This window comes from Lissotriton helveticus, chromosome 10 (assembly GCF_964261635.1).
Source record: "Lissotriton helveticus chromosome 10, aLisHel1.1, whole genome shotgun sequence".
Classification (NCBI taxonomy): domain Eukaryota; kingdom Metazoa; phylum Chordata; class Amphibia; order Caudata; family Salamandridae; genus Lissotriton; species Lissotriton helveticus.
The window spans coordinates 62,954,898-62,970,287 of NC_136071.1; the positions used below are offsets into that span (position 1 = coordinate 62,954,898).

Below are 15,390 nucleotides of genomic sequence, written 5' to 3' on the forward strand. Positions count from 1 at the left end.
ACCTCACACAATGGATCACCCACAGCGCTGACAAACTAGCACCCTTGAAAAACCATCAAATCAAGCAAGGCAGCAAAAAAGCCCCCTGGTTCAACGATGACCTTAAGAAATCCAAGAAGCTCTGTCGCACCCTCGAGAAAACCTGGAGAAAAAACCCAACCACTGACAACCTGACCACCTTCAAGAACGCCATCCGCAAACACCACCAACTGATCCGATCCACCAAGAAATCAGCAATCAAGGATCGCCTTGACAACAACGCCCAAAACAGCAAGGAACTATTCAACATCGTCAAAGAATTTACCAACCCCACCGCCGGCTCCAACGACATCACTCCCTCCCAAGACCTTTGCGACTCCCTGGCCTCATTCTTCCACAACAAAATCGCCGACATACATAACAGCTTTGGAATCCAGTCCGAAGACCAATCCTCTCCACCCACCTCCAAACCAAAACCGCCCTCTAACAACCTTTGCGCCTGGAACCCAATCACCACTGAAGACACCGTCCGCTTGATGAACTCCATTCACTCGGGATCGCCAACCGACCCATGTCCCCATCACATTTTCAACAAAGCAGATTCCATTATCGCACCCCATCTCCGTGACGTCATCAACTGCTCCCTCAACTCCGCTACCTTCCCGGAAGGCTGGAAACATGCCGAACTCAGCGCCCTTCTGAAGAAACCCACAGCAGACCCCACTGAACTTAAGAACTACCGCCCCATCTCGCTCCTCCCATTCCCTGCCAAAGTCATTGAAAAAGCCGTCAACCGTCAGCTTGCTGCCTTCCTCGAATCCAACAAATCCCTCGACCCCTCACAGTCTGGCTTCCGAGCCAAACACAGCACCGAAACCGCCCTCATCGCAGCAACAGACGACATCCGAACTCTACTGGACAACGGAGAAACAGCGGCCCTCATCCTACTGGACCTCTGTGCAGCATTCGACACAATCTGTCATAGCACCCTCATACAACGCCTCAGCAACGTCGGAATACAAGGAAAAGCATTACTCGCCGGAAGAACCCGGAGAGTCCGCCTCCCCCCTTTCAGATCAGAGGCTACCGAAGTCATCTGCGGTGTACCACAAGGATCATCACTCAGTCCCACCCTCTTCAACGTATACATGAGTCCCCTCGCATCCATCGCACGCCACCAACACAACCTCAACATCATCTCCTACGCAGACGACACCCAGCTGATCCTCTCCCTCACCAAAGACCCAAACACCGCCAAAACCAACTTACACAAAGGAATGAAAGAAGTAGCCGAGTGGATGAAGAATAGCTGTTTAAAACTGAACTCGGACAAAACGGAAGTCCTCATCTTAGGTTCATCACCCGCTGCCTGGGACGACTCATGGTGGCCACCGGCCCTGGGAACCGCACCCATACCTACGGACCATGCACGTAACCTGGGCTTCATCCTGGACTCCTCCCTCTCGATGACCAGACAAGTCAAGGCCGTCTCTTCATCATGCTTCAACACCCTACGCATACTGAAAAAAATCTTTCGCTGGATCCCCACTGAAACAAGAAAAACGATCACCCACGCACTGGTCACAAGCCGACTGGATTACGGAAACACCCTTTAGGCCGGAACCACAGCCAAACTACAGAAAAAACTCCAACGCATCCAAAATGCATCAGCCAGACTCATCCTAGACATCCCCCGCCAAGCTCACATTTCCGGCCACCTGAAAGATCTCTACTGGCTCCCCGTCAACAAGAGAATAACGTTCCGTCTCCTCACCCACGCACACAAAGCCCTCTACGACCTAGGACCAGAATGCCTCAACGCACGACTGTCCTTCTACACCCCCACCCGCCAACTACGATCGTCCAATCAAGCCCTCGCCGCAATTCCGCGCATCCACAGATCCACCATGGAGGGAAGATCCTTCTCCTACTTAGCGGCCAAAACCTGGAATTCTCTCCCCACCCACCTCCGCCTTACACAGAACCACCTCTCCTTCAGATATTCTGGATATTCGATAAGTAATGTACCCCCCCCCTCCCCAAGCGCCTTGAGACCCTCTGGGTGAGTAGTGCGCTATACAAATTTTTGAACTTGAACTTGATTGGCTATAAAAGCCATTGCTTCGCACCTGTCAGTGCTTGGCTTTGTTTCCTGTTGCAACGCGGGTTCTTGGTTGTCTCTCAGCTCCTCACTTCAGCTTCTTTGGAGCCCTCTGGCTTGTTTTTGACTCCAGCACCCTTCGGATTCATCGACAGCAGTACTATTATTTAGCTAAGTGGAGCACGCTTCTTGGAGAGACTCTGCATGTGTTTTTAGATTGCATAATGTGGACAATGCAAACCGCGCTGTAACATTGAAAACAGAAACTTTGTGTGATTATGAACACTTCAAAAATGAATTATTGAACAGACTACAATGAGTGTTTATGGTCGATATGTTGAACTAATTGATCCGTGTCCTCTTGATTTGAATCTCTTTGGCATCACGTTTCAAATATAGACAGACTCTGGTTTGTTCATGTTAATGCTTACAGCTACGATATGCATGAGAGCCATTCCTTTTATGTTCCTTTTTGTTACCTATTCTTTCAGCATTCTGCCACCTGTTGGCAATTTTTGAGCACTCATCACCCCTACAGACGTCAGGGGCGGCTCTAGGCTCATGGCGGCCCTGGGCAGGGAGCGTAGGTAGGGGGCCCGGAAGAGAGGGTGCGGGCGGGGTGGAGCACGGAGTCCAGTGAAGAGGGGGGGTCAGGGTGTTTGGAAGTGGCCGCCAAATCCCTGCCAGGGGCCGCCACGCAAATATGTATTCATCCTCAGAGGATTATTATATTAAGGATATATATTGGCGTGGTGGCCCCTGGGGTTTGGTGGCTCTGTGCTGGTGCACCGTTTCCAGATGCCTAGGGCCGCCCATGCAGACTCCCTGCTTTTCAGGTGAGGGGCCGCACTCTCCCAGAACCCAGGACAAAACCCTGAACTTCAACGGTCAGTTGGCTGACCGCCTGTGTGGCTACAGGGACTCAACAAGCTGCAAGAAGTCTTCTCCTGAAAGTATCCAACTGACCGCTGGCAACAGGACCTGGACTGAACTCTACTGTTGGCTTCTGCCTGTAACCCTTTGCACTCTAAATGCCTCTCCTTAGGTCCTCGGGCTTTAGAAACTGACTCTTTTGATTGATTCTGCACCAGAAAAAGTCTGGAAACTTTTGAAAAGGTTTCCTCCAGATTAGTCGGACTTAGAAACATTTTCAATCTTTTTGACTTCCAGATGTTTCTCAGGACCAATACACTTGTTGCTCCATCACGGTCAGCCCGAAATTGCACCTTGGTTGTGCTGCTATTTCTATATAAAACTTAAAAAATTCATTCTGGTTCTACATATTGGATTTCTGTTATTTTTATGTCATTTTGTTTATTAAGTTTAGCACTATTTGTCTAATTTTGTTTTTGGTGTTTTTACTTTATTACTGTTTTGGTACTGCATACATACTTTACATGTTGCCCTAGTTTGAGCCTGTGTACTCTGTACCATAGCTACCAGAGGGTACTTCCAAGGTTCATTTAGTGACTGTCAGGGTTCACGCTGTGAAAGAGTTATAAGTATTCCTGGTGGTATCTTCTTGTATCCTCTTCTGGTTCTCTTTCTCCATACTTTACTTCTTCATTCCCTACTCTGATTTGTCACTTTATCTGTTTTTACTTGAGATGTCATTATTGTTTTATTCTCGTTTCATATGTATTTTTATTGACGCCCAAATGCATCATCTCTTGCCTCTCGACCATCTGTCCGATCCCTTCTAAGACATCACTCTGTTAATTCCCCCACATCTTTGGAAGCCTCGGGCTTACGGGCTTACGTCCACAACTGGAATGTTTGGTTCTAATGAACCATGACTTGTGTAGACTAGAGAAAAGCAGCAGATAGCCTCAGTGGAAGAAGATAAGAAAAATCTACTGTTTTGGGCTATGTGTCAAAAGTCAAAAGTCAAAAGTTCAATAGGAAGGGGACAGCAGTAGTGGGCGTGTCACAGGGTAAAACATATGATTTGATTTAAAGATGAACATGGAGCTACTGTAGTGTTGTAGGGGGCTCTAGGGCTTCCTTGAAGGGACAAAGTATTTAATGTGAATATTGGTGGAGGAAGGAGTTGGCAAAGTTTTGATTGGTTGCACAACTGATAAAATAAGGGATATTCAGGAAGTCCAACTTGAAAAGGAAGAAGTAGAGTGGGACACTGAGACATGGCCATGAAAGTAAGAAAACAATACTTGGAGAAGGAGAGAAAATGAGTGTATGGAATATTTAAGTATAGGAAGATGGGTCTCTAACTAAAGTATGAGGCAGGAGTAGAGGAGCCCCACAGTCTCGTATTCTTGGGTACCACTCTAATTATTGCCAATCTGATGACGGTCCCAAAATTTAGACTGGCAACAAAAGGAGGAAAAACATTGGCAGTCATAGGAGCCAAGGCATGGAACAAATTGCCTTACCAACTTCGAGCAATCACCTCCGAACAGAATTTCAGAAAATCCCTCAAACCTGGCTTTATAGCCTGACGGATTCAGTTTGCAAAACACTTGTTTAATCCCTCCCTCTTAATGCCTGAGAACAGTAAATTCTACCATCCTTTCAGATATGGAGTCAAAGTGCCATGATGCTCCTTGGAGTGGCCGTGCGCTATATAAATCCCTTTCATATCATTATCCTAATAACATAGCTTTTCTGTTGTGGCATATTCTGGTATGTCCCAATTATTTCTACTTCAGCAGCGGTGATCTAATTTGATTACATGGTTCAACATGATTATTCATTTTATAGATTCTTTCACATTTTACCTACTGTTGCCCCTCCAGGTTCCTCTGTCAGTCTGCAGTGAAAGCTGTGCTCCAGGATACAGAAAATCTGCAATGACAGGGCATCCAGTGTGCTGCTTCTTCTGTGTGCCCTGTCCAGATGGGAGTATCATCAATCAAACAGGTGGGTTCAGTGTTATAGAAAAATATCAGATTGTACAAAGGCTTTCAATCATAGCTGAATAGAAAGATACATTTGAAATGTTTACTACTTTGCTTCACAGAATTCAGTTAATTTTTTCCACAGAAAAAAATGGATCTCCCCATCATCAGGTGTAAGACATGTAACAACATGTAACAACAAGACACTGACAATAAGTAAAATGCAGCATTATATTATCTACAAGCAGCCCGTCCCGACCTTGTCCGTGAGCAATCAGGCTTCCCCGACCCCCGCCTGCCCAGACATTGGCCAGCAGCCCGGGCCCCCGTCCGCCCCGTCCCCCGGCTGCCCCAACCCCCGCCTGCCCTGACATTGTCCTCCGGAGGCTTACCTCACACAATTATGCCAGAGGTCCAGTGTTGCAGTGGTGGCCAGCAGCAGCGCCTGAGGCATTGGGGAGCTTTCTGGGTAAGTGGGGCTCTGGCGCTCTGTTTGCAGGGAGGCGAGGATGAGCAGAGGTTGCAGGGATAAGAGTAGGAGTTCACAGAGTATGGAGCGGCCGGCGGGAGTCAGGAGCTTGAGCACAATTATGCCAGAGGGTCCCCCACCTGTCCCGACCCCCGCCTGCCCCGACAGTGTCCCCCAGAGCCTTTTTGTCGTAACTCCCCGTCCCCCGCGTACCCCGTCCCCCTCCTGCCCCGATATTGTCCCCCGGAGCCTTACCTCAGCCGCCGCTCCTCAGTTCAGTGCTCCTCGCCGCTCCGCCGCTCCGCCGCTCCGCTGCTGCTCACCGCCTGTGTGCTGCTCGTCAGTACTCCTCCCCCGCGCCATGTCCGCCGCTCAGCTGCCACTCCTCAGTTCAGTGCTCCTCGCCGCTCCGCCGGTCTGCTGCTGCTCACCGCCTGTGTGCCGCTCGTCAGTGCTCTTCCCCCGTGCCATGTCCGCCGCTCCTCCTCGCGTTCCTGGATGCCGCTCCTCCTTGCGCTCCTGGACGACGTCAGCATGCAGGTTGCGGCCGGCGATACTTCGAGGGGACTACTTTTTTTAAATGTAAATATTTTAAATATAATTTATTTTTAAAATTTATATAGCCTATGTCCATCTGCACACCCTGAGGATTCCAACTATGTATCGGGTGTGTGGATTGGCTCTGTGGTTCCCGAGTTTACCCGCCTCAAAGCCTCAAAGTTCTTCCTTTATAATAGTAGTATAGATCACACACTGGGATGATACTAGAGAAGGGATCAGTGTGGAAGAAGGTTCAATGTATGGGATGGAGACTGTGAATGGATCAGTGTTGAGTGCATGGATGGGCAACTGTTGCACAAATGGATCGTTGGATGGACACACATAGGAAACCGTCTTCATTTAAGTATGTTACCCTAACAATCAATGGAAAAGTGCCTGTATTTCTCCTTTCAAGATGCTGGAATTGGTATACTGTTAATTGGTTTAGTTAACTTACCTGTATGCCCCTAGTATATGGTACAAAATGTACCCAGGACCTGTATAGAAAATATCACTAGAGAACAGTAGCACCTATTGTGCTATCCACTACAGTGACAGTGTAAAACGTGGCTTTAGGGCTATCACTAAAGCTTAAATGTGGCAGTTTAAATACCACTATCCAACCTGTAGAAATAAACAATTTTTGCCGCTCACAACCTTCCATTTAAAATTAATCAGTCACTGTTATTTAGGCCATACTGCCCATAAGGTATTGTATATGGTGTTTAAAAGTAGGACATGCAGATATGTAATGCTAAACATGTTCTTGCAGTGAAAAGGCCCCACAATCTGAAATGAGATGTGAAAACTGCTGTCTGTGCAGAATATAAAGGACTAGGTTGCAGGAGGTGCCTCTGTTCCGCTGGCAGGAAGAACCTTTGAACAGTGCTCAGGAACATACATTTCTTCAAAAGTGAATCCCTGGTCATAGGCAGATGTCAGATGACACCTGTCTTGGCCCCTTCCTTGTTTTTCCCAGTCGGTCAAGCTCCATTCATACCTGGGCAGGACCTGCACCCAGAACTGGTTTAGGTGGCCACAGATTAGGGGCTGCTCATTTCTCTTCCACATCTTAGGGATTGGCACACATGCCCTGCACAATGGGAGAAGGGTTTCATCATCTTGATTTTAAGCAGAGAGGGGCGCTGTGAGATTGTCTTTAGAAGGGCACACAAAGAATACAACAAACGTGGGTAGGTTTACACAAGGAACTTTTCCTTATTGGTTAGGGAGGGCCCTGGAGTCACCAACAACCAGAAGTTAATGCCAGGGATAAATGTGGCACCCACAGTGCACTCCTCGGAATACTACTGAACTTGAGGAAAATCAGAAGAGGACTGAACCTTATTTTTAACACCTGAGAAGAGCCCAGAAGGACTAGGGGCCATATTATCAAGAAAGGGCGATACATTATCGCCACTTTTATCGTCAGGAAACTGCCGCTAAAGCAGTGATAATGGGCTTGATAATATGGCCTTGTGAATTCACATAGAAGCCTAGGTTAGCACCAGAACATGGGCTTCTATGGGAATTCACAAGGCCATATTATCAAGCCCATTAGCGCCGCATTAGCAGCATTTCCTGCTGATAAAAGCAGCAATAATGTATTGCCCTTTCTTGATAATATGGCCCCCGATCGGCTCTCCCTCGTGTCCAAACTGCAAGAGGGTTTTCCTGCAACTGTCCACTGGGCCTGTCCTGGACCCTGCTATTGTCCTCTGCCTGAGTAATCATTAACCACAAAGAGCTGTTCCTGAGGTCCATTAACACTTGGTTATATCACAGTGTAGTCCTAATATACTGAGAAATCTGGGGCCTAGAACATTTGGGCTCCAAAGGCCTCCAGATGACCGTGACCAACCTGCTAAGCCAATACACAAAAGGTGGTTTGCACTGGGCTGAAGGTACAGGTCTGCCCCACTCTTAGGTTTTCCACAGCAGAAAATGCAAATCCCTCTTCAACAAATCTGAATCCCTCTTCAGGTACATCCTGCAGCCTTTCCATGTTGGAAGAACCTTAGCTCCCAAAGAGTGACGTGCAAACATAGAAATCTTCACCTTGCAAAGGTGCCAAACCTGTTGCCTGACAAAGGAACGTTCCTTGCTTAGGAAAGTTGGAATTTCTCCTCCTCAGAGCTATCCAACTTTGTGGATCTCAAAGTACGAAAGTTAAACTTCACACAAGGTTGAACGTGTTTTTTTTTAGTTCACACGTGTTTCATTATAATTGCATTTATATCGCACTGATTATCCCTGACAAGGCATTGAAGCGCTTTACACTGGGGAGCAACCACCTTTAGGTATCAAGTGTTAGTGTTAGTCCAGTTTATTGATTATTGTTGGTTATTGGAATGTATATTATGCTCTCAAGGAAACCATTGCATGCATTTACTTAAGTTTTCTTGTGGTAGATGAAATTAATAGGACTTAGGTGTGATCATGTGCAGGGGCTTGTGAGGTTTTTTTGTTGTTTTTTTTTTTTAGGTTTTATATAGCGCGAACCAGACTCTTGCGAGTATCAGAGCGCTTTACATGACAAGTAGAAATATATACAGAATATAACACGCTATAGTGAATCACGTAATAAGGAAGTGCTAGAAAATTCAAGAACAGTAAAAAGGCAGTGCGATGCTAGTGTAAAATGGCAAATATAAACAAAGGACGCATATAAGTGAAAATCAAGTAATAAAGTACAGAGGATAGATAGAGTTCACGTGGATTGAGCCATGAGGATAGCTTTGACTTCTCTTTTGAAGGAAGCCGAGGTAGGGTTCATTCTAGTTTCACTGGGCAGCGCATTCCATATCCTTGGAGGCATACCGGAGAAGGACCGGTTATACGTTTTTTTCTTGGCAAATCGTTGCCTTTGTAGGAGAAGAGTCTTGGCACTCCTGGAAGCTCTGCTGCCCGCTGAGGGCACCAGTTTCTGAGCTAGATAAAGTGGAGTGTTGTGGTAGAGAGCCTTGTGTGTCATGCAAGCGATTTTTAAATGAATTCTGGCTTCAAACGGTAGCCAGTTGAGGGTTCTCACGTCTAGGGATATGTGGGCATTTCTCTTAGAGCCTGTGATGAGTCTCGCAGCAGAGTTGATCGTGGCTCTTAGCAGGGCTGTCGATGACCTCGGGAGTCCGCAAAGGGTTATTGCTCCGTATTCCAAGCGAGGTATAACTATGGCTTGAACAGCTTGTTTGAAATCGTATGCGGGTAGATAGGGTTTCAATTTTCGTAGGGTCCTTAGGTGGAAGTTGGCTCCCTTTGTTGAGGCGCTGATGTGTTTCTGCATGTTGAGGTTATTGTCCAGCGTTACCCCCAGAGTTTTTGCTGAGTCGACCACGAGTGGTTGACCATTTAGAGCTGTTAGGTGCTTCATCCAGTCTGTGATAGTTTGAACTTTGTTTGGGGGGGGGCGATTATAAGGAATTCCGTTTTGAAGGAGTTAAGTTTCAGGTGGTTTTCCGCCAGCCAGATTTGGGTTTTTTGTAATGTGGAGTTGAGTGATTCGATGTCTTCCAGAGAGAGAATTTTGATATAGATTTGGGTATCGTCAGCGTACATGTGGAATTGGATTTTGGAGAGGCTGAGAAGATCAGTGAGGGGTTCCATGAAAAGGTTGAAAATGGTGGGGGAGAGGGAGGAGCCTTGAGGAACGCCCAGAGTGTGGAGAAGTGTGGCTCACTGGTTAGAGGAGGCAGACCTGGAAGCAGAGGTCAGCCCGGGACCAGGGTTCAATTCCCGGCTCGGCGGGGTCTTGAGTCCTAAAATGTCCATGGACTCGACAATTCTCGCTCCGGTGCCTACTCGATTCACGGGTTCACACTCTGCGACTCTGGGCAATAGCTTGCTTAATCTCCACAACGGCCCCTCGCGGCGGGATGCCTGGCTTTCACCTTGCGGATACCCTGTCGGGGTATCTCACAGGGGAATACCAGGACGGGTTCCCTAAGCGAGAGCTTAGAAACCGCTCGGTGATTTGCGCTATATAAATTCCTGTACATTTACATTTACATTTACAGTGACAGACGATGGGAAGGAAAAGGATTGGTTGACCTTGAATCTTTGGGATCTGTTTTGGAGGAAGGAGGCGAACCAGTTAAATACACTTCCAGATAAACCCATTCTGTGTTTCAAGAGATTCAGCAGGTTGTTGTGTTTGACGGTGTCAAAAGCTGATGACAGGTCGAGTAGGATTAACAGACAGGCATCATTTTGGTCGAGGGTTTTCAAAGCGTCATCTACTATATGACACACAAACACAGAGTAGCAGTTGGTCAGTGAATATCTATCTCAAACAATATATATGTGTCTAGAACTAGTAGAGCTCACCTAGGGAGACTTAACCTCAAGATTACATATAGATACACTATCTAAGCGTAAGGTATCTTTCCTATGTGGAAAAATACCCATCAGTTGCCGATCCTTGACGCCCTGTTCATCATCTGACCACACTCTAGTACTAGTGATTATTTGTTGAAATCACTATCATTGCACGCATTTTAATGATTTGGGAGTATTAAGGTTTCAATAAAATTCTCACCCTTACTACTACCCAATTTTATCTGTCCACTTGCACAGTTCACTCTCTTTCACTTTTCACTTGCACTGCTCTACAGTTGTCCAGTTACACCCTGACACCAGTTAATGTTCCCTAGGTTCCACTGTAATGACAACGTTTTGTCTTCAGTGGTGGTCATAAGAAAAACCTTATCTTCCCAATATGGAAGAACCCAGATGATGAACAGGGCATCAAGGATCGGCAACTGATGGGTATTTTTCCACATAGGAAAGATACCTTACACTTAGATAGTGTATCTATATGTAATCTTGAGGTTAAGTCTCCCTAGGTGAGCGCTACTAGTTCTAGACACATATATATTGTTTGATATAGATATTCACTGACCAACTGCTACTCTGTGTTTGTGTATAGTTTGATTTAGGGGCTGTAGCAGTGTTAGGTCTCTAAACATACCCTTGGGCCCTTTCCTCCCCGGTTGTTTGTATCTACTATATGAGTCATGGCTGATTCTGTGCTGTGTCCTGCTCTAAAACCAGATTGAAATTGGTTCAGCAGGTTGAAACGATCAATGTGACAGTTCAGTTGTACGTTAACTCATTTTTCCAGGAGTTTAGCTAACATGGGGATGTTGGAGATCGGGCGATAGCTATTAGGGTCGGTGGGATCCGCTATGAGTTTCTTTAGGATAGGCGAGACCTGCCCCATTTTCAAAGTGTCTGGAATGGAACCTTGCAGAAGGGAAGAATTAATGATCTTGGTCCAGAGGGGAAGTAAGAGAGGAGTGAAGTCTTTTAAGTAGTTATCCGGGAGCGGGTCAGTGAAGTGATTCAATGGTTTCAGCGCGTTAAGCGTTTTTAGAATGGTATCTTCATTGTAAGTGTTGAAGTGGGACCATGATGCATTGTTTTTTAGTTTAACAAGTGGGAGATCATTGGCTGGGGCATCAGCAAGGGACAGTAATGGGCTCTCTTTCAGGTCCGAGATGGATATAAGCTCCTTGAGGAGGTCTGATTTGATGGATTCTGTCTTAGAGGCGAAGAAGGAGGCAAATTCGTCACATGAGGGAGTAGCGAGAGGGTTGATGTTAAGGACCTTAGGTAGGCTCTTGGTTTGAGCTTTGATAAGATCGAAAAGTTTTTGGGGACGCTTCTTGGCTAGGTCTAGTTGAGATCTGAAGAAATCGGTTTTAGATTTTCTGAATTTTCTAAAGTAAGAGTTCCTGGTGGTTCTGAGAAGTTTGAGGAGGTCGGTTGAGGGAGTAGCTCTCCAGCATCGTTCGATTATTCTAAGAGAGCGTCTGACATCATTTAGCCTCCCATCGTACCATGGTTGGGAATTTTTAGAGGAGGTTTTCTTCTGTTGTAGTGGGGCAATTTTGTTTAGAAGTTTGTTCATGGAGTGAAAGTAGTGATTAGTCAGCTCCTGAACATCAGCTAGGTCTTCCGGAGGACTAAGAGGGTTTGAGTTATCTAGGGCTGTGAGGTCAGATCTTAAGTTTTTGAGGTTTCTCTTCCAGATTTTGGTTCTCATGGGTTCAGTAGGAAGTCGAGTAATGGTTTCCGAGATTTGGAAAGTAATGATGTGATGGTCAGTCCAGTCGCAAGGGAGTATCGAGTCTAGTAGCAAGGAACCCACTTTGGATATTAGTAGGTCGAGAGTTGCACCCTTGTCATGTGTTGGGCTGTTGCATAGTTGGGTAAGATTGAGGTCTGAGAGGAAGGCTTTGAGGCTGTTTACCCCTGGGTGGTTGTGGTCGTCACAGTTAAGGTTGAAATCCCCTAAGAAAATTTGCTTCGATTTTTGGTTGTCATTTGAAGCTAGAATGTCCATGAAGTGTTCTATGAAAGTGAGGTTAACTCCCGGAGGATGGTAGAAGGCGTGAAGGGAGCAGATTTGTTTGTTGTTGTTGGCAATGTTTAGGCAAAGGTATTCGCAGGATGAAATAGCAGGGGCATGGAATTGGTCGCAGTTAAGCCAATCTGGTGTATGCAGGCTATCCCACCACCTATCCTGCCAGCTCTGTCAAGTCTGGTCATGTTGTAGTTGGGGGGTAGCAAGATGTCCATAATGGGAGTAGAAGTTTCCTTGAGCCAGGTTTCAGTAAGGATCATAATGTCTGGTTTGTTTGAGATAAGTAGGTCAGCAATATCGGCTGCATGTTTAGAGGCGGAACTGCAGTTTAGGAGGATACAGTTTATCTGTGAATGGGAGATGATAGTGGTGGGTTCGGCAGTGATGGGGATTCTGGTGAGGTTATTCTCTACAATGCCTCTGGGAATGAGTCTGGAGGCTCTATGCGTGTTGAGCAAAATGGTAGGTATTCTGTGGTCTGTCGGTGGGCTATCTGGACTGACTAACAGTCCCGTGTTCTGAGGAGGTTGAGGCTGCTCGTAAGATCAGAGGAGGGCCCCTAGGTCTAATTCAGATAAAGGGTTAGACCCCCTGATATGACGGGAAGTGGCATTCGGGAGAGGGATAGTGCTCCAGCGTGGAGAGCCGTGGGCTTGGTATATTGTAGGAAGACGAAAGAAGCGTCTATAGATCTTGGGGGAAGGGAGCGGATTGAGTTCATGTTTAATGCAGGAGGACTTGGGGGTATATTATCAAGGGGTTTTATCTCCGCTTTTTTGGCTTTAAAAGCCAAGAAAGCGGAGATAAAATTATCTCCCTATTACCAAGCTGTCGCTAACACCAGTTAGCGACAGCTAATAGGAGATAGCGACCATCATGGGCCCCACTTTGCATGTCAGTGATATTTATCACTAATGATATGCAAAGTGGGCGTGCCAAGATGTTAGCGACTGGAAACAGTCGCTAACATCGCTATCTCCTATTACCAACTTTTGGAGATATTTGCGCTAAGGGCGAATATCTCCAAAAGCTAACACCTGCCCTGAGCAGTTCTTAGCCATGTTATCCAATGGGAGGTGGATAACATGGCTAAGAGCATTTGCTCGATAATGCATGAATATCGCTGACTTTTCAGCGATATTCATGCATTGCGGGCGTTTTTTATCGCATTTGCGATAAACCTTGCTAATAGCAAGGTTTATCTGCGATAAAAATCGCCGATGTGCGGCGATAATTTTTGTCTCTAAACAAGTTAGAGACAAAAATTATCGCTAGTTGTTGATAATATACCCCTTGGTTTGTTGTAAGATAAGGTTGTGAAGGGATTGGATGTCTGATTTGACTTGTTGAAGGGCTGATAGTATCAGGTCAAGTTTGGAGTCGGACGTGATAGTTTCATTATGAGCAGGGTGGACGGAAGGAGAAGACTGAGTAATGACTTCTATGGATGCTTGAATGTCCAGATTGGGGGTCTGGTCAAGTTTGAAGAGAGGCGTGAGAGTTTCAATGTTGGGAGGGTGGACAGGGGGAGTAGACTGAGTAGAGGTATCTGTATATACAGGAGTGTCTAGGGCAGTGGGGGTGCCGCGGGAGGAGCTGAGAGTGGAGGGGATGCGGGAGGGTGATAAATGAGGAGAGGGGTGAATTGTTCGGGTGGTGACCATGTTGGGAACCAGAGAGGAGTTAGAGGGGGAGTGAAGCTGATGGGAGGAGATGGAGGAGAAGGGGGAGGTAAGGAGAGAAGGAGATAGATAAAGTGTATGTTGAGGAGGGAGGGTAAAGGTAAGGAGAGAAGGAGGGGGTGAAAGTGTATGTTGAGGAGGGGAGGTGAGGTCTAGTATGGGATTCGCGGGGCTGATGGGTAGGAGGGAGGATCTAAGAGAAGAGGAGATGGGGGATGAGGGTGGTGAGTGTGCCGGGTAGGGAGGGAAAGTGGGTGGATTGGTAGTATGACTGCGTGAGAGGGTTGAGAGGTGGAGAGGGTAGATGGTAGGATTCCCACTGAGGTCTGGACATGTTGTTGGGGGGGAAGGGGTCTGGGAGTACAGATTGACTACTCAATCGGGATGGGAGTTGCGGGTATCAGCATGTGTGGAAGGAGAGGGGGGCGTGTAAGCGTGACTCTCTCTTTAATGAGTGGGAAAATGTGATCAATCAAGTTGAGATTTTTGTTGTTGGATTGGATTAGGATGATACCATTATGATAGATATTCACTGTGGCAGCTGCGTTGAAGAATAGGGAGGGGAAGATAGATAAGGCGAAGCAGTGGGCTGTTTTCTTCATATTAGAGATCTTAAAGAGAGCGAGAAAGGCTTTTCTACATTGAGCTCTTCTTTTAGTATAGAATATGATGTCGCTCTTAATGAGCCCATTGTTCATTGAGTAGTACGGGTCAGATATAGGGGTTTCCAAGTGAGATTTTAATAGGTTGTGTTTGAAGTATGCAGATGGTTTTTGGGATTGATAAATGAGTAAGAGGAGGTTCAGGAGCATTGATAAAGGGGTTTGTTATGATCTTTGGAAGGAAGAATAGAAGGAAGAGTGGGCAATTTGCAGGAATTCTGCAATAGAAAATAAGACAAACATGTGGCAGGGTAGGCTGTCTTAAGAGAAAGAATGTGTGCAGGGATGGAATGTAGGAAAGTGTTATTGAACGCAAAAGGAGAGGTGAAAATCAGAAGTTTTAAGTCAAAGTCAGTTTTCATGCAGGTTTTTGGAATACAGGGCTTGATGTACGAAGCATTCACGGTTTGCAAATTAGTCACAAATGTCTTTGCAACAAAACAAGTGGATATTTGCAATGCATGAAAGGCATTCCTAATTTTTTGGGGTGATGCATCTGTTTATAAAATTGTACATTTTTTGGACACAAGTTTGTGACTTGCAATTATAGAGTCCATAATTGCAATTTGCAAACTGTATGCTCAGGATTTGCATAATTAGCGACGACGTAAAAAAGGCCTGTCACATGCAAATGATACATAATGTGTACATACAATGTTGGTTACCAAAAATGCAGATATACTGTACTAGTGGTACTTTGTGTACTGTGTCCTTTACTTCTTCGTGTGGCTGCAC

The 15,390-nt window shown here is 46.2% G+C and overlaps 1 protein-coding gene across 1 annotated transcript in view; it reads left to right on the plus strand.

Annotated features, from left to right (window-relative positions):
• The window catches only part of LOC144783905 (extracellular calcium-sensing receptor-like), a gene marked incomplete at its 5' end in the record, with an annotated part of 98,565 nt that overhangs the window by 65,204 nt on the left and 17,971 nt on the right, over positions 1-15,390 (plus strand). Inside the window, one exon of the mRNA XM_078662646.1 lies at positions 4,837-4,960. Coding sequence (XP_078518772.1) covers positions 4,837-4,960 — 124 coding nt within the window. The remainder of the gene's footprint in view (positions 1-4,836; positions 4,961-15,390) is intronic.